Here is a 19,004-nt window from a genome sequence, read left to right as displayed (position 1 = left end):
AGCCTCACACTGTGACAAAGACATATGGCATGACAGCATCCCATCTAACTTTGGACAACAACTTTACCCACCAGTGACTAACTAGGATGCCTTTACAGATGAGGGAAAACAGATTTAATCTCAGTGTAGACATAAAAAGAACATCCACAGCTGTGCTGGTAGGACCCATTTTTCTTCTGTTACTATGCCAAAGTCTAAAATCAGGTGAGATGAATCCTGTCTCTACTGACTCTGTATGGGACTGGAAATCTACTGAAATACACTGGCAAAATCCTCAGAGAAGACAACATTATGATCACTGCTGCATCACATTCCTTTGGAACTGTTGGCTGCTTTTCTTTACCAGTAATTTCTTGGGCTGCTGGGCTTTTAAATTCATCCTTTAGCCCCCCAAAGCTAAGAAACCCCTTTGAGGCTAGAAGGAAAGCAGAGGAAATGCTAACAGTGCAGCCCAGCACTTACCTGAAGTGCTACAAACATTTCTTCTTGCTATCTGGTTTTGAACTCAACATCCTCACCCAGGAAACCTTAACTGAAGTTGTTACCTCCCCCTACCCAAACCCCACTGAGGGAGAAAGGGGGCAGATTCCATACCTTCAATGGGTTTGGGTACAAAATGTGATGATGGTTTGGTTTTTTTCACTCGGTTTCCCTTCATAATTTGACCTTCTTTATTGAGTCCCAGGAACCACGCTCGTCCCGATTCCTGCTGCCGGTACAGCGTGGAAGAATAAATAACGTAGTAGTTTTCAAAGACAGATTCTTTAAATTTGCACTCTGGTGTGAAAACATCCTGCAGTAACAGAGAGAGAGAGAAGAAGAGAAAGCAATGGAAGAATTAATAATCACTGATTTTCTAAATTGGGCATCACTGAGTGATACACAATGGTCACGCATTGCAGTTAGCAACAGAAAACAACAGGCATCAGCAATGCCGGCTCCAGCACTAACACCCATCTAGACAACTCCCAGCTGTAAGGCAACGCTGTCCTTCCCTGGCAGAGCTGGGCTTTGCAAAACAGCCCACAGTGAACAGCCATGAAAAATGTGCAGGAAAAGTCACAAATTTGCCAGGATTTAGACTTTAAGCAAAAGAAAGAAAAAGAGAGCTGAAAAGCAGAGACAGCCTTGCTCTTCCTGATGCCTTCCCCTGACTTTGCTCATACCTTCTCTGATAGGCAAATGTACAATGCTTGTTGTCTAAAATATTGAGGTTGCTTCAAATTCTTAGAGGCAAAAGGCAGTTTATTGAACCATTTAAGAGGATTCAAAGAAATGACAGTACAAAAGCAAGGAAACCATTTAATTTCAAAAGCAGTGTAAGGAAATGCTGGCACAAAGCCTGGAAATCTTTCAATAAAGAGAAAGAAGTAATTTTCAAGATTTCTGGCATAAGTATTTCTGCAGGTACCCAGAAGCATTTCCACACCTGCCCTGGAGCAGAGCACATATGGATCTGTCCAGGACATCCCCTAAGCCTGTGATGGCTGTGGGAGTGGCTGTGCCATTGCCACTTGCCCTGGCTTTGCATGAAGTCTCCAGGATGAAACTGCACTCAGCTATGGACTAGTAATTGTTATGTCCCAGTATTCAAGAGTTTCAGAACAGAGAAACATTAAACCTCTTTTAAAAGATCTGGCTAGCCAGGGGATTCTGTAACAGTGGGCTCCCCAACCTTCAGTGAGTCATATGTGATTGTTAGTGGGTTGGGTTTTCTTCCCAGACTTTGAGATTGAGCAGAAAACTATCCTAGCCAAACAAATTCTCTCACTAATTTTCTAAAAAACATTCTTGCAAAGTAAGTTCAAGCCACAATGAAAATTCATTTTCTGAATCAAAAATGTTCCAGCAAAAAAATCCCTTCTTACAGGTCCCAGACAAGGCATTTCTGAGGCCTGTGAGTGAAGGCAGATGCTTCTACAGGCAAGTGATGCTCCCTCCCAAACCTCAGCCATTCCCAAGTCTTTGGGATTTTCTCCAGCTTTGCCAATGCAAAACCCATGACCAACATTGAGCACAGCATCTGGAGTAATGCCACACGTTCACTGCAGACCTTGTTTAAGAGCAAACATTCTGAACACTCAGCAAACCTCAGGAACGTGTTCCCAAGCGATCTGGGGGTTATATAAAGTGTTGCTGGTGTGACAATAAATCCAGTGTGCAACAGACCCGCAGAGACTGGCAGGCTCGAAGCTACAGAAGATAAAGCACAGCAGAAAGCACAGAGCTGTGCTGCACACGTGAATTCTGCATCAATCATTAGCACCACACAGGTAAAAATACCATCAGCAAAATGGGCCATTTTGCCTTATCTGAGGGAGTCCTTTGTGCCAAAGAAATAAATATTTTTAAAAGAGAGTGAAACAAGTTAAGAGAGATCTAGATGACTTAGAGCACTATAAAATGGTGTTTGAAGTAGCTTCCCAAAAGAACAGTGCTTAAGTGTTCCTTAATCTGCCCTTTATCTCCGGGCTTTGGCTTGCCTGGGAAGGCACAGCTCACCTGGGAGCTGGGTTTGCAGGAGCTGCCTCTGAACTGCTGGCTCGGGGGCACTCCCTGGCACCAGGCCCAGCCAGGCAGCAGCTCTCAAACCAAACTGGACAACTCAATCCCATTTGCCATGCCTTCATTACCCCATCAGTAAAAGCTGATCACGAAAATTCCCTTTAGGGGGACTAAAAAGTTGGTGGGTTGTGAAAGATAGCTCACAACTTGACTTAAAGCATGGAACTAAGACTATTTTCAATGAAGAAGAAATATCAAAGCTAATGCATTTCAAAAATGTAGTTTCACAAAGAAAAGAAAAAAGATATTTTAATTAGAATTTATTGCAAGTTAAATTTTCAGCTGAATATCTATTTTAAATCAGTGTAATATTTTATGACATGCAGCAGTAGTTCATAAAAGCAGATGCTGTATTGTATACCCACTTGTACCAATTACCACACAGAACTCTTATATTATTTTAAAGCAAATACATGTAAAGACATCAAAGTAATGAAGATTTTAAGAAAATAAAGAAAAATCTATTGATTTCCTTTAAATGTTTACGCTCCCCCACAAGCAAACAAAAGCATCCCATTTGTTTTGTGAGCTGGCTGGTTGATTCCTCATCTCCCATAAGTCAGTGGAAACAGCACTTCAGGATTTGAACCATGGCAACACTACTATGAAACACTCCAGCTCTGTCCATTCAGCAGCCTAGAAACCCCACAGATCTGAAAGCTAAGTTCTTGTTAAATAATACTGGGTTTATCCACTATTACCCTTCTGATGTATATCATGTCAACTGCAGCAACTGGGCCAAGTGGAGACAGACACCCATGGGACACTGCTCATCCTGCCACCAAACTGACACATCCCAGGGTCCTCACAGGCCTGAGCAGCAGGAATCTCTGTGGGCACTACCATGGACTTGACACAAAGAGCAGGAGGATGAAGAAAGAACCAGATGACTGGAGAGGAGACAGGGCAGAGGAGCAGGACGTGGGCCACTCTCCCAGGAACTGCCTCAGGATTTTTAGAGTGTCTTCTAGATCTCATTAACATGTAAACCTTATGTTTTTCTTCACTGGTGTCTTCTTGGTGCCCCATGGCCAGCCTTCAGCTACACTGCATCATTTAGTTTCATCACACACCTTTTGCTGTCAGCTTTGGGGCTACCAATAACAAGAGGCTATTGGGATATTAATGGCAGAACCTCTCCACAAGCTTCACTGTCAAAATTAATTGTGCAATCAGGTGGGAACTACTGTTTCAGTTGTCTTAGGCTGAGATGAGCTGGAAAGAAAGACAGAAGTGCAGGTGAGCACAACAGACTGCACAATAACAAAACAGTTTGTAGCAGCCACTTCTGTAGAGAGAAATTTGAGATAACAAAAGGTATTTTTAAAAAATCGCTGATCTATTCACCAGATCTCTGGGCCATGCATGATTTAAGGTTTTTAAATTTGTTTGGTTTTGTTTATAATATAAATGCTAGATGAGCAGACCTGGAGTCCAATACTTTCTCTTCATCTCAGATAAGGAGTGGGTAAACGCAACAAAGGGATCCTCAGGCTGCGCCCCCCACGTGCTTCTGACAGGACATAAGGACATCCTGCCCCAGAGGTAATGCTATGGGGTAAAGCCCTGGGCATGAGCACCACCTCACTTCCTCACTTGCTGCAGGGACCTTTGGAAACAGGGTTATAACCAGTCCCACTCAATTATTTTTCCAACTCTCTCCTTGATTGAAAAAGCATGACCAGGTATAAGACAGTGAGAGGACAGATGGCTTCGATATTTTAATCACCAGTCATTTTCAGTCTTTAAACAAAGAAATAAGCAGTGACTCCATTTTCTGCACAAAGTCCACAGAGGTCCCCTGTCAGGACTGTCATCAACTCAGCTCATTCAGAAAGCCCATCAGTTCTTCTCATTAAAGAGTATGCTTGTGATTTGTAGAAAAAAAAGATTTTCTCAATTTAATTGAATATGAAATAGGTCTTTGACTGAATAATTTTTGCATACAAAGTAAATAAATACGTTTATTTTTTTACCAGTTGGAGATTTAGAGCCTGAGGTATTTTGTTAAGTGTCTACAGATATTACTGAAAGTGGCTTGGAAAAGCAGTTGTTTTTTAAGTTAGTAAATTAAAACTTGTATGAAATATTTGAAAAAAAACCCATTAGTTATTTACATGCAAAATTATTAGCATCTGCTTGCAACTTGTATTTTGCATCTCAATCCAGTCCCTTTGAACAAAAGGCAATTGTATTAAGAAGACTAATTAGATTTGCTTTGAAAAAACAAACATAGGTCTAGTTTGTGCTAACTGCAGTTTTACTGGAAATTTCACAGTCTAAAAAAACAACCCCAACACAGTAGGTATCACACAGAAAAAAAGGGAGATCACATTCAATGACAGCTGGAACCAAGAGCAGCTAAATGGATGCATCTGCCATTGGGGGGGGATTTGGTGTGCCAGACCTGCTCAGGGAGGGTCTGAGGTACCACGGACTGACCCAGGAGTTATTTCTGGGTTAGAAAACCAACATGTTTCATTTATCCTTGATCCCAGTAGTGTCTCATGCCATCTGTAGATGGAAATACAGATGTGACTTCCAGGCACAAGCCAATCTCTGCATCACTTGAGCTGGTTTGGTTCTTCTGGGAGATGTTGGGAATGTCTAGGCTCACCTATCCTCACCACAGCACAGACTGGTGGTGGTTTCTGAGAGGGCAATTTTTTTCAAATCCACCTCAGCTTTCACCTGTCCTGGTCAGGTAGATCTAACCCAAACTCTCTGAACACCGTAAGTTTGACTGGACCCTCCTCTGCATTTCTGTAAAGCTGGAGAAGTTACACAGACATCAGTGCAGAAGCACTGCTGTCAGACCTGTGGGCACGAAGCTGCAGGGCATTCAGCAATGCACTGACAGCCTCAGAGATCTCAGCTTCTTCAAAAAATGCCAAGCCAACAGTGCTGTAGCCCTGGTGCAATCACAGTGCTGCCAGGGCAATGGATAGCTCTGGTGCTGCTCAAGCAAACAGTGCCAGCCCCTGGCATACCAGCCTGGGAGCATCCCTGCCACTGAGCATCCTCAGCCAGGAGGGGCAAATAAAGGGTCCCCAGTAAGCAACAGCATGGTGCATCTGGGTTCTGATCACAAGAGCCAGCAATCTGCTCCCCAGAAGCCCCTGGTGTCCCCAGATCATGGCAGAAATGGTGACAGGTTTCCATATGCAATGCTCAGGAAAAGCCAGCAGGAAACTGTCACAGGCTGCTGTTGTATTCAAACCCAGCTGCTCACTCAGCGTCCCCCCAGACTGGGCAGCTTTGTTCATATTGCTCACCATTTCCCTACAAACATTCCCAAAATTGCCAGATAAATAAAGATATCTTTTTTTTTTTTTTTTTTTTGTTAAGATCTCCTTTTATTATAACCCAAAGGAGAACAGCAAATACACACATCCACAAGCAAACCTAATGGCTTAATAAATTTAGTCACTGAAACTAGCAGCAATAAAAGAAAAACCCATTCTGCAAGTAGTTTGTGCCACAGTTTAGGAAAGGGATGTTAATTATGAGTGTTGAAATATCTAACTAACACACTCCCAGAGTAACAGTTTTCCTTTGTTTACAGCACTTATGGGTTTCTCTTTTACATTCTGCACAATTACTGAGCCAGACCTTCAGATGGGATAAAAGCACTAAACTGCACCATAGTCTGTGGCATGGCAAGGCTTCCCTCCCAGAGAATCTGGCTCAGGATACTTACTGATGTTAGTGTTAATACTTAAGAGGTCATCAGCTCATTTGAAACATATTAAAGTAGGAATCATAAATATCAGCACAGCTATCAGCAGTGGCACTTCACTGTTGCTGCGGAGGCAGAGCATGGAATGATTGGATTGTGTTCACTTGTCTGTGTAAGCACTGTTCCATCCCAGGGAAAAGGATGGCACTAGAGAAGAGCATCTGTTTTATGGTGCTCTTTACCCAGTAAAGCCCATTCTATATCCCCCACTGACCTCAGTTAAGGCAGGGTTTCATCAACACTCATCTGATGCTAACAGCACTGAGAAATTCAGCACTGAAATCAATATGGATGTGCAAGACACTGGATTCTTGAAGATATTTGGGCTTCCAGATGAAATGCAAATGCCCAACTCCTATTTAAATCCCTGCATAGCTCAGAGACTATATTTTTGTATACTGGGGAATTTGTGACCACAAACCTCATATGACAGCACTTGATCCAGGCATGCTCTGATTGCCAGGACAGGTCTGTAACCACAGAGGTTCCATTTGCAGGATGAGCCCTGAGCAGACCCCAGCAGCACTGCCACAAGCAGAGATGCTTTGCACAGAGTCCAATGCAGTTCAGTGCCCCCCTGCCTCTGTGTAGCTTCTACCCTGACCTAGGGTTGCATCTGTCTGGAAATGCTTTAAAATAATTGTAGCTGAGCTCTCTCCTGGCATGTGATCAAGAGCCGCAAATGTGCATCCAAACTTTACATCTCATCACATCTTTGTCCAGATGGCAGGTGATATTCTACTCTTCACACTCCACTCTTCCTCCCCCTTCTAGCTCTGTAAGAGATTGGTGACAAGTCTTCTTGGTGGCCTTTTAGAAGTAGGAGAGAGCAGATACATTTTAAAATAACAAGCTGCTACATGGGAGTGTACAGTGAGGCAATATGGTATCTGAAAGCATTCTGACTCCGCCTGGACCATCTGTGGGCTGGAGGGAACACATTTTCAAATAAATCATCATCCATGCAGGTCTGTTCTTCAGCTCTTGGAGCTGGGAAGCAGCATTAGCAAGTCACCTAACTTACTGCCTCTGAAAATTTAACTAGAGGGCTATCTGCCCTTACTTTTATGGGAACTCTCTGTGCTCAAGGTAAATAATTGTTCAGCTGACTTCCCTTTAAAACACCCACACAAGAAGTGGAGTGCAGATCTGCTAAGTCTTGTGAGCTGACCCAATATTCCTAGACAGGCAAAAAAAACCCAAGTGCTGGACAAGCCTCTGTAATTAGGCTGCTGGTCTTTATATGCAGACAAAGGCTGTCCTCAAGCACCTTTAAATGTTCAAGGACTGTTTAAATGATTCACGTCACCACCACTAAGGAATGCTGGAGACAAAGGTGTGATTGCAGCATGGACATGGCCAAGGTGTCCTGCAGCAGCAAGGACATCTGTCCACAGAGCAGAGCACACAGCAGAGTATTGACCAAACCCTGTGGTAGGTTCTGCCAGACACAGAGCTCTGTTTCACCCCAGATAAACCAGTTACCTCGACCAGTGAGCACACACAGACCCACACAAGCCACGGTCTCCCCTTGGCTACAAAGCAAATGAGTTTTGGGCATCCTAATCCAGACCTGTCCGTCCCACCACAGCTCAGTATTGTGTTCTTTTCCTTTCAGCTCCTGGCCTGCCCATTGTGCAGGCACACTTTCACCAAATACCTCATAAAGTGCCCAAATTCACTGCATGGGCCTTTGGTGAGCTGTTCGCAATCCTCACAGGAACACAGCTTTCAGCTTAACGACTGCTGACAGGAACATGACTGGGGATGACTCCTCCAGCCAGGCTGCTCACTTCCATGTTTCCCTGCAGAGCCCAGGGGGGCTGGATGAGAGAACAGGCTCTGTCAGCCAGCTCTGGGTACCAGTGACTGCCCAGTTCCATGGGCAGTGTGACCTGCAGAAGGCAGCACATCGAGCTGCTCACCCATGTGGCAACATATTCTGCTCTTTGCGTCACTTTTTCTTAATGATGGACCACAAATTCAAATTCATGGTTGGACAGAGTAAATTTTCATCCCTTCTTTTTAAAATATAAGGTATATTTGGAATTTACTTGATCGATTTGTTTTTTAATTTTGGATCTTATTTCAAGCTGTAATTTTAAAGCCCCTGAAAGTTTGGACTGCTATGAACTGGAGCAGCGATCACAGCACAGCTCACTCGTGTGGCACTTGGCCCATCCAGAGCAGCACTGCTCTTCCAGGAAAGCAACTGCTTCCCACAAAAGGGGTGTTTCCTAACACCATTGTCCCTGGAACTGCATTCCTGGCAGCCTGGGGATCTGGTGACACCCCAGGATAATTTCTAACCGGGGAATCCCACCTCATCTATTGTCTTCTCTACATTCTGTTTTCCTGACAAAGTGTCTGAAATTGCTAACAATGTTATCAACTCTGCTTACTCCAAAACACCATCCAGAAATACATTTTTGCTTTCAGACATAATGATCATGAGACAAGATGGCACTAGATGAAGATATGTTAGTTGCATACAAGAAGAACAGATTTCCTAAATTAGCATCGTACTGCCTCATCTGCTACAGCCTGAAATAACTATAAAGAAAAATAATAATGTAAGAACCCTAGAAACACAGCCAGATAGGATGCTCTGAACCTATAAGCTCTGTTTCTTGGCATCCATCTGAGTCTGAGCACAGGGCAGAATAAATTGATTTATTGCCTTTGGTTATGTTTGTGATCCTCCTATTTTTATTATTGTTGATAATAATTACAATGGATAAACTAAAGTATTGGTTATGCATTTATAAACATGAGATTATTTTCTTCTCATAGTCAAAGGAAACCTTTTAGTGGAAAATAAGCAGTCAATATTGGGTTTATCATGTTATTATTGATATGAAAAACATCCTCAAGGGTTCATAACAGAGTATAAACGCCCTCACAATGACAGGAGGACAGGGCAGACCTCATCATTCCTACATTTTTGTGCTGAAGTCCTGAGCACTGAAAGACCAGACAGCTGGCTACGTGGTCTGCAAACAGGAGGTGTCAGTGAGTGGAGAAACAAATTTCAACCAAGTTCCAGTTCAGTTTCTTAGGCAAACACCTTCTCTTTCTGACATAAATGAAATAATGCAATTATAACAATGTCAGCAAGAAAAGGACTGAGAATGAGCCCCAGCCCTTGTAAAGAATAGTCTTAGAAATATTTTATGTTTTTTAAAACACAGACAAAACTGCCCTGCTCTCACCCCATGGTACAGCCTGCACAGAATGCAGGTCTGAGGGAAGAAAATGGCCTCAACCCAATTTTCTGTGTATCTCATTTTTTCTGTGTAATTCATCGTCATGTGGGCAGAAGATAAGAGGACTTGCCAAGGAGCTCACCAGGCCTATTACAGCCCTGGGATGCTGATGTGCTGAGATAGCCTCTCTGCTTTGACTCTTAAATTCAAATTGAGAGACTCGCTGGAAACAGACTCTATCTTTCTTAATGCTGGAAAGATCTCTCCTGCATTAAACCAGTTTCAGAGCTGTCATGACCAGCGTTAGAAATTCAATTTCTTTGCTGTTGAAATATCCATTTTGAAAATGAGTGGTGCTAGATTATTAATATTTTGACATCTTACTGACAGATTGGCTACAACTGGGCCATTAACAGAAAGTCCTGCAGTCTAAAGCATCGACTGAGGTTGGGGTGAGCTGGTGTTGCACCAGCAGGTTCTTACAACCAAGATGAAATGTTACCAAGTGTGACAATTCATGTGGCTTTTCCCACTCCCTGTACCCACTGCAGTGCCTACACAGTGAGAAGGAAAGGTTCACAGAATATTCTTGGGAGGAGGCCACTGGGAGAGCCAAAGGGAACCCTCTGACATCTGTGCCTTGAAGCCTGGGCCCCAGCAATATTTCTGCTGACAAAGCCAGCAAAAAAGGTCCATGGTGCTCCCTTAATATCTGCCAGGGTGACACTCAGGTGACACATCACACCCCTCTGCTCATCATCCCAACCCCCTGTGAAGGTAGGTAGGTAGGTAGGTAGGTAGGTAGGTAGGTAGGTAGGTGCTATAAAGGAAGACTGTGGAGGGTGTACAGGCACATTTCTGTAGCTTTTAGACATTTATTCACTGGTTTTCTGAGAATTAAGAAAATCAACCAACTCTGCTGTGACAGAATTTCCATCCACCATATTGACCACAGTATCTCTGCCCAGCTTGAATGAACTGACAAATCCCACAACCCAAAACAACTTCACAGACAATACTGGGCTTATTAGTACCTTGAATGGATTTCCATGGTATGTATGTGCTGAGAACCTGACTTGTTCTTTTTCTGTTAGCTTCCTTTTGATGTGAAATAACCCGTGGACAATGCACAAACATTTTGAATGGACCCACACTATGGCACAGCTCAATCTGACTGTTCCAGTGCATGCAGCCAGCTGACCCATTGTGGCTGATGCTCTGCTTCCCAGGAATCAGACAGATGGAAGTATATCATAGGGGATTTTGCAGCAGTGGCTATAGTGACATTTTTCACTCTGTTGCACACTTTGCTAGAGAACACAGATTAGCTTTGGCATCTGATCCTGTTCAGAAGCCAACTAATGACTTCAACTTCCAAACTAAGACAATATAGTCACTCTAGAGAGAGTAATATAACACACTAACTCTATTTGGCACAATGCACAGTAAAGCAGGAGACCATTTTATTGTGGGACTAGTATACAGAAGACTGTGCAAATGTCTTTAAATTATATGACTCAAAATCAACAGAGCAATCCAGAGTTAAAAATTACTGCTTTTTCTTTGTAGCTACTTATTGCAGCATAGAGGTTCAGTGAGATTCAGATTTTACACTTAGATCTGAAGGCATTTGATTATGTTTTACATAGACTGTGTTTACACTGCAGGACCAAATGCATAGAAGGTATTGGTGCCAAGTGCTGGATGCTGCCACTGTAGACATTTTAGGATGGGTTCAGTCTGGTCTAGCTGCCACCTGGTCCCATGGTCTGACTATCTAGTATTTTAGGGACACTCCCAAAGAGAACCCTTCAGTTTAGTTTCACCTAAAAGTGAAGCTAGTTTAGTTTAGCTTCACCTAGAAGGGGAGTTAGTTTGCACAGCCTGAACCACTGTGTGGTGCAAACCCAAAAGCTGCAAGTGAAGGTGACTGGAGGGATTTTTCCAAAGTGCAATCCTGGTCTAACTAAAGCACTAATCCCAGAGATAGCTGGGATAGTTGGCTTACTGCAGTGGGGTATAACAAAGTAGGCATGTGATGATGTGAAATGTCAGTGTTCCTAAAAGGGGCTGAGGGCTCTGTATGCCCCCTGGAAAACAGAGATGTGAGCAGCCTGCTGTAACCTGGGTGGGGGCTGCACACAAGGTCCTCTTCTGCCATGTGGAGTTTGCATTTCAGATTGCTCCTTTATGATCTCAAATGCCTCTGCTACACTGGATATAGTAACACAAAGCCTTCCAAACAGCGCTTCTTTCCAACATTCACAAACAGCCACACTGGCCACAGTACCAACAAAGCAGTTGCTAAGCCTGCTTATTTAAAATCAGTACCTGGCTTGCAGAAAGCCTGGAGTTTATTACATGTCACAGCTGGACTCCTCCAAGGTGTGAAAATATTTTCCTTAGCATAATAAATTTTAAAGAAATCTTATTTATATGTTTCAGCAAACATGCCGAAGGGGAAGGAAATCTCAGAGCTGACTATATCACTAGAGTGATATAGTTCTGACTATATCAGATCTACAGTTCTGACTATATCACTAGAGAAGAAATGTTATTCCTGTTTTCTTCTGTGCTATTACAGAACTGGGGGAGGGAAAAAGGCCCCACTGAACCAAAAAAGCCCCACAAAAATAGAAACCATTTGCTCATAGGCATAACAGTCCTTTCTCACCATTTGCAATATTTCGTAGTTTCCATCTGTTTTCATCAGTACTAAGTCTTGAATCATTAGTACAGCAATACGAGCACAATTGGATCCTCTAAGAATCACTAAAGCTGGACTAAATATTCTGTTCTAGGAATTAGTACTGATGCATGAATGTTTGTATTAAAATTGATATGATCACTTCCATAACAACAGAGATGAAGGCAGAGATGAGAAGTCCTGTGGAAAAATAACTTCTGGTGCTGGCAGAAACCCACAAAGATAACTTCTGTTAAGTGTCTGATTTAACTCAGCCAAAGGCAGGGACTCCATGCAAGCAGAATGATCTGGCAAAACAATGACAATCTGTTCATACTAATGGACCTGAACAGTCACTTCTGCCCACACAATCTATGGCACTTGTGGTCAACAACAGCCGAGGTGTCCCAGCCTGTCCTGTCACAAACAGTGTAGCCATGAACAACCATCACCATAGAGCACAACAAGAAAGGATCTGGAAGGTGAAAACATGTGAAGCAAAAATTCAATCAGGCAAGTGGTAGAGTGGTTATCAAACCACTGGGTTTTATTTACTAGTCCCACACTACTGCATCTCAACTGACCTGAGCAAGGCATGTTAGCAAACTGCTAATTCACAAATACATGCAACTTCACTTAGAGAAACACACAGAAAGGAAGAGCACCATGGGGATCATTTTACTTAGAAGAGGGCAATAAAAAATATGAGGCAACTAAGGCACAAAAGAAAAATAATGAGAGTTACGAGATTTTGCTTTTTAAGCTGGTCATTAAAAAAATAAACTTTCAACTGACAAAGATGCTTTAAAAAGTCTGCATTCTAAATTTAACTTCAATATTGAAAAGTCTTGGGTTTTGTTCTTTTGTTTTTTTCGTTAGCATACATTTGATAAAAAACCAAGGCGTGATAATCCTGGCGCTACACATTTTCAAAAGCAATTCTTTAGCTGCAGCCTCTTCAGAGGGTGCAGATAACATTTGCATGGATACAAAGCCTTTGCAGAAAGAATGTTCCTTAAGGGCAGAACTGGCTGTAGGGTTTAATATTGTAAGAACAGAGACTCAAAATCAGCAGCATTCACATTAATAGCCATTAAATTATTTATTCATATCAGGCTCTGGAAGGCAGTAGATAGACTAGGTTGTTCTGAAGGGCTCAACTCCCACAAACTTTGTTGCATGACTTGCTTACCTTTTTAAGGAACATAAATTCATTATTACAAGTTTTGGCACACATTAATGCCTTTGGCTCATTCTTTCCATGATTTTTGTGAATGGGGAGGAAAGTCTGTGCACCAAGTAATGTCCATGGCGAGGAAACAGATGCCATAGTGCAGCACAATCCATGCTCCAATGCAGCAGGATACAGAGGGTGCAGTGTGGAAGAGGCTTCCTGAATTTTTTTTCTCTCCTTACTATAAAACAACAACTCTCAACAAAGCTCCATCTATGACCTCCCTATTTCTTTCCCTCACAAACTGTGTGATCCAAAAAATACTACAAAGCTGTTTTGAAATACACCTGCTTCAATAGTTGTCACTTTCTGTTTTCCAGCCAAATCCAGCCCAAAGTCGCTATGGACACATTCAGGGGTCAGGGTCTCGAGGGATTCCTGTGGAAAACCTCTGCCAGGAAGGCAAGGGGGCTCTTCAAATGATCCAAGTGCCTGCAGCCCTCCAGCCAGCCACAACCTCACTGCTGGCTACCTCACAACCATGGAGAAGCCATCTGAAAAGTATCACATACATCTTTGAGGGCAGAGGGACAAGCAGCAGGGCCACAAAAACACTGCCCTGAGCTGCTGAAGTTGCCAACAAGGTGGTACTCTGCACTACAGAAGTTCTTGGCCTTTTTTCACCCCCACTTATGTCCTGAGCCCTACTGCTGACCTTGATCCATTTAATTACATCCATAACCAAATTACACTGTAGCAGAATGTAATTATGCAATCAAGTAATGAGCTATGGTTTCACTCTTGGTCTTGTATGCAAAGCCACCTTTGAAGAGGGCGATGAAAGAAGAGATTATTGTTAAAGGACAGCACAGCCCCATGTACTAATTACCGGTCATGATGCAGGGGACAATGTCTGCTGGCAACATTGATCCATCAGCTGCTTTTAATGGGCCGCTGAAACCCTCCCCTGTGCTGCAGCCTCACAGCCAGAGCCATGGGTTTCATCCCAACGCCAGACATGCTCACGACAGGCACGCTGTGTGACAGCCCTCCACACCTCTGCAGCCAGCAGCCTCCTTCAAACACTCTTATTGAAACTGATTAAAGAACTGCTGCACTGCTGGCCACTGACAGATTGGTAGTCTGGCAGTGGCCAGCAACAGCACCAAGGGAAAGGTGTTAAAACAGGGAAAATGCAGTGAAAGCTCCTGCTTGCTCTTGGCAGTGGGGAGCTTGTGCCTGCTGGGTCCAGCAAGGGTGTCCTGGTGCTTAGGCAAAGCACCCAGCCTCCTGTGGGACTGCAGAAGTGTGGCAGGCACTCCGTGTGCAGAGCTGGGTGTGGGAGCTGATGTAGATCTCCCAGGAGAGACAAGGAGGGCCTGAGCCAGGAGAGGCTTCAGTGAAACATTACAGGATGGAGGATTCCTGGTGGGGCTCAGCTTGGAAGAGCAGCTCCAGGATTGCACTCTGCTGCCCGGCTCAGTGCCTGTCAGTCTCAGCCCATGGAAAATTCACCATTGTTGAGATTTCAAGGTGTTTGGGAGGAATTGGCAAAAGAAAATCTGATATTTTAAGGAGATCAAAAACTGCCAAAACCAATTCTGACCCTCACAGCTGTCTGTGTCATGCCATACTCACATTTACACAGGCAGGTCACAGAAGAAGGATCAAATCCATAATGTTACAAGCAAGGGTGGAGGTCTGTCCCTGTAGGTAAACAAATGGTGCCTACCAGCAAAGCAACTGAGTATTTCCATTTATCCCACTCACACAAGGATCTAACAAGAAAGTCCCACCGTGGTGAGGAGGTAATGGACTAAGAGAAATGAGGTCAGTTGCATAAGATCCTTGAAAAGGCTGTGTCAGAGTCAGGATCTGAATTTTCTGAATCCTAGCTTTCACTGTAAGTGCTTTCCTCTACTGCATTCAGACAGAATGAGGAGATACTGGTGTGTCAGAGCAGGATCCACTACCCAAAAGCTGCACTCCACATCACCTTCCTAGCCAAAGGTCCCTGGCACAGAGGCACTACATTGCTGTGCCCCATCTTTTCTCTCTCTCTAGCAGGAGCAGCACAACGTTTGGGAAAGTGAAAGTCACTCAGCAGTGATGCCGAGCACACGCATATCAAAAAGCCCCAAAAGGTCTCTGGAAATGAATTCACATCAAAAAGCCCCAAAAAGTCTCTGGAAATGAATTCCCTATCAGCAGCAGCAGCAGCTTCTCCCTTTGCAGAGATAAATAGCTTTTTATGCATGCAGTATATGTGCTAGCATGTACTCTCCAGCTGACAATGTTCAGCCTCCAGTGTAACTTGTCAAAGCCTGATCTGCTTTCGCTTTATCACTGTGGCAAACTCCTGAACACCGTGTGCTCCAAGCAGTGGGCTGCTGTCCCTGCAGGCAACACAATGAAGCATACTGCCATGCCTCCTGCTGCACTCTGACACATCCTTCTCCTGGTGATCAAAAGCCAAAACAGAGCCAGATGCAGCTCACAGCTCCACCAGCACAATCCCTCTAACCTGTGGATCCTCAAAAGGCTCTTCTCATGTGAAGAAACCAGAAAAAGTGGTGACAGGTGGGGTGGCCACGGTGCTTCAGGGGCCTCTTCCAGTTAAGAGTTCTAACTGTGCAATTTCTCACCATTCATTTTGAATGGAATAGGATCATCACGCAGGGCCATCCCAGCATGAATTATTCATGAAGCAAGTTCCCCCAGTACTAAACTGCTTGCCACCCCTTTGCACTGCTTGGACAAAAGTCAAATCTGTGCAGATAGTGACTAGAATACTGCAGGATTAGGAAAATTTGTGGCCAGATACTCAGAAATTGCTGAAAGCAAAGAATTGATGCGAATCTGACGACTAGGGAGAAGCTGGGGATTCCTGAAGTGTATCAGGCAATCCCTCAGCTCCAGAAGCCATTTGAAAGCTGAAGGTGTGCACTCAGGGACAGAGCACTGGGGAGATGTGTTGGCATTCACAGGCCATGCAGAACAACTGCACTAACTGCACTTTTGGGAGAAATATGCTGGGGACAGCAGGGAAGCACAGGGATTTCATCTTTATCATATCTGACAACAGCCCTTTCAGGAATGACCCTGCAGAGTGTTTCTTAGGGCAGTCTGGAATGAGAAAGAGATGTGCTCTCTCCCATGCTTTTCAGGATCCCAGTTTACTCTAAAATCCCCAAACAACTTGTCTCCTTTAGTCTCACAATATGGGCAATGCCACGTCATACCTACTACTTCCCTTTCATTCATAACTTAAAATATTTTTCTTCCTCTTCCCATTCCTCCTTCTTTATTCTCCAATGTTTTATTTCACCACAGTAAGCTTTTGTTTCTGAGACACAGTTTTCTATAACTGAGGTAATCTAGAAATCCAGCTACTCTGATGGGTCCTCCAGGCACAAGTCACAGGCACAATGCCCTATAAACATTTAGATATGATCCCCCTCCATTTCCTCTTCAATTGACTGAAAGAAGCAACTCCTATTTGGCCACTTCCAACATTCAGAAAGGTGAGATAGGAAAAGGACTTTTCAAACATAATGAGAAAGAGACATATTGTTCTCCCATGGGAAACACTGCAGGCATGACAGAGCAAGAACACAACAGCACCAAGGCCTCTGTCAGCATCTCAACCAGCACAGAGAGCCTGAGCCCAGAGCAAGCCATCTTGAGGTACTGCACACTTGAAATTCAAGTTCCATGCAACTGATTTCAGCACATGGACTGCCCTCTCTCTGCTGCAGTCCTGAATCATGGCACAGAGCAATGGCAGATAAAGGCCCCTTGGCTGGCAGCCTAATCCCACACCACAACACTAGAACTAGGAGCTGTGAACTGCACCTGTCAGGGCTAACAGGGCATCTTGTGCCCACCATGGGATGGCACAGAGGTCTCCCTCCCTTCCCTTGCTCTCACTTGTGTATTCATGGTATATAAACGGACCTTATCACCACACCTTACCATGAAATTATTTGTGATAATAGTGGAAATTGGGAAAGAGTCTCTGCAGAAACAGATATTCAGGCTCTGCTCAAGGCACCTTGAGAGCCAGCAGGGATTCTCCTGGGGATCCTCCACAGCCGTGATCCCCCTGCAGGCGAGCAGGGTGGCCCTGCAGCGATGCCATCCTGCTGCCCTGCGGGGTGTGGGAGTGCTTGTCACACTGTGCTAAGGCTCATCCACTCCTGTCACTCCCCCACGGGAAACAGGAACACACACAGCAGGCACAGACACTCAGCATGTCCCAGTGCATCAGTACTGTACAGGTGCTGCAGAAAAAGGCTCGGTGAGTTCAACACATGCTGTATTGTAAATATTCTAAGCTGATTTGTATATATTGTGCTGCCTGCACATGTGCAGCTGCTGCTTACATGGGATTTCTGCTGGAAATCCCACCCTGGATCAAACCTCAGCATTGGACAAACCTCTCTCCTTCTGCCTGGGAGAAATTTTAGTGCAGAAAAGGAGTGTCTGGTCCTGCTGCCTCACTTCTGCATCCAAGAACCTCTGGGTCCACCCCTCAACTTTTCCAAACCTCCTGTATGCAACCCTGGCAGCAGCAGGGAAGTGGTGCAGAGATGTGGCTCATGTCCAAACACATGACAGTTTATTGCTGTTGCTGTCAACTCACTATTGAAAATAATCCAAACAGCAACAGCAAGCAACCTTGGCCAAACAGGTTAATTTCCATGAAAAAAGCAGTTTCCAAGGAAGGAGTAGAGGCAGCACTCAGTGACTGATCGCTGGGAGCAGCTGTAGGCAGAAATTCATCCCCCGAATGTGTCACCAGGACTGGAAGGGGTTTGCACAGCACTGCCCCAGTGCACGGAGCTGTCACTGCTATGAGGAGAAAAGGAAAGAGGAGGGGAGCAGAGCTCACATGCTGCGCCCTGGCTGCTCTCCTTTGCAGCGTGCCCTGATGGCAGCCCCGGAGCTGGGAGAGCACTGTGGGCAGTCTCATGCTCACAAAGAGAAGACAATCAGAAACTGAAACACAAACAGACCTCAAGCCTCCCTTCTGCTAGAAGAGAATCCCTCTGGTTTGGCCATGTGGAATTGCATGCACAGCCCTACAGCAATTGTACACAGGGAGCAGCAAAAGCATTTTTTTCTCTTAGTAGGAAACTGCTGTCATATAATCACTCCCTCAGCTACTGGCTTTATGATGTCTTCAGCCTAAAAACGCAACAACAGATACACGAAATGTGATTGAAACACTCTAGGCAGCAGAGGTATCTCCTCCCTTCTGTTTATCTCTCCTATTTAAGAGCAGGTCGCCAGGGAATTTCAGTAACTTCTGCTCATCAATCCCTACCTTATCCAAACAGCAGTCTTCCCAAGACAGCCACACTGAAACTACACCTTGGCCTCAGCAACAACAACATTACTACTGTTGAGAGAAAGGAAGAGGGAGAAAACCCCTAACAGAGTTTGGGGTCCATCAAAGGCATTCACATTCTTGTTTGACATCTGTCCTCTCTATTAAAACAGATATAGCCACTTAGTGGAAAAAAAAATCTGGGGAGGGCCTGGAATACACAACAGAGGAAGGAGCTTGGCTGGTAGAGAGAGCCTCGTGTCACAGGCTGGGTCTGTGACAAAACAGGGGCCCTGACAGCT

At 44.3% G+C, this 19,004-nt stretch overlaps 1 protein-coding gene across 4 annotated transcripts in view; it reads right to left on the bottom strand.

Annotated features, from left to right (window-relative positions):
- Positions 1 to 19,004, bottom strand: part of FGF12 (fibroblast growth factor 12) — a 218,734-nt gene that overhangs the window by 8,442 nt on the left and 191,288 nt on the right. For all 4 annotated transcript variants that reach the window (XM_058812071.1, XM_058812070.1, XM_058812069.1 and 1 more), the window contains one exon: positions 595 to 793. In XM_058812071.1, the coding sequence (XP_058668054.1) occupies positions 595 to 793 (199 nt within the window). The remainder of the gene's footprint in view (positions 1 to 594; positions 794 to 19,004) is intronic.

Source organism: Ammospiza caudacuta, chromosome 11 (genome assembly GCF_027887145.1).
Source record: "Ammospiza caudacuta isolate bAmmCau1 chromosome 11, bAmmCau1.pri, whole genome shotgun sequence".
NCBI lineage: Eukaryota > Metazoa > Chordata > Aves > Passeriformes > Passerellidae > Ammospiza > Ammospiza caudacuta.
This window is presented reverse-complemented; position numbering and strand designations above follow the sequence as displayed.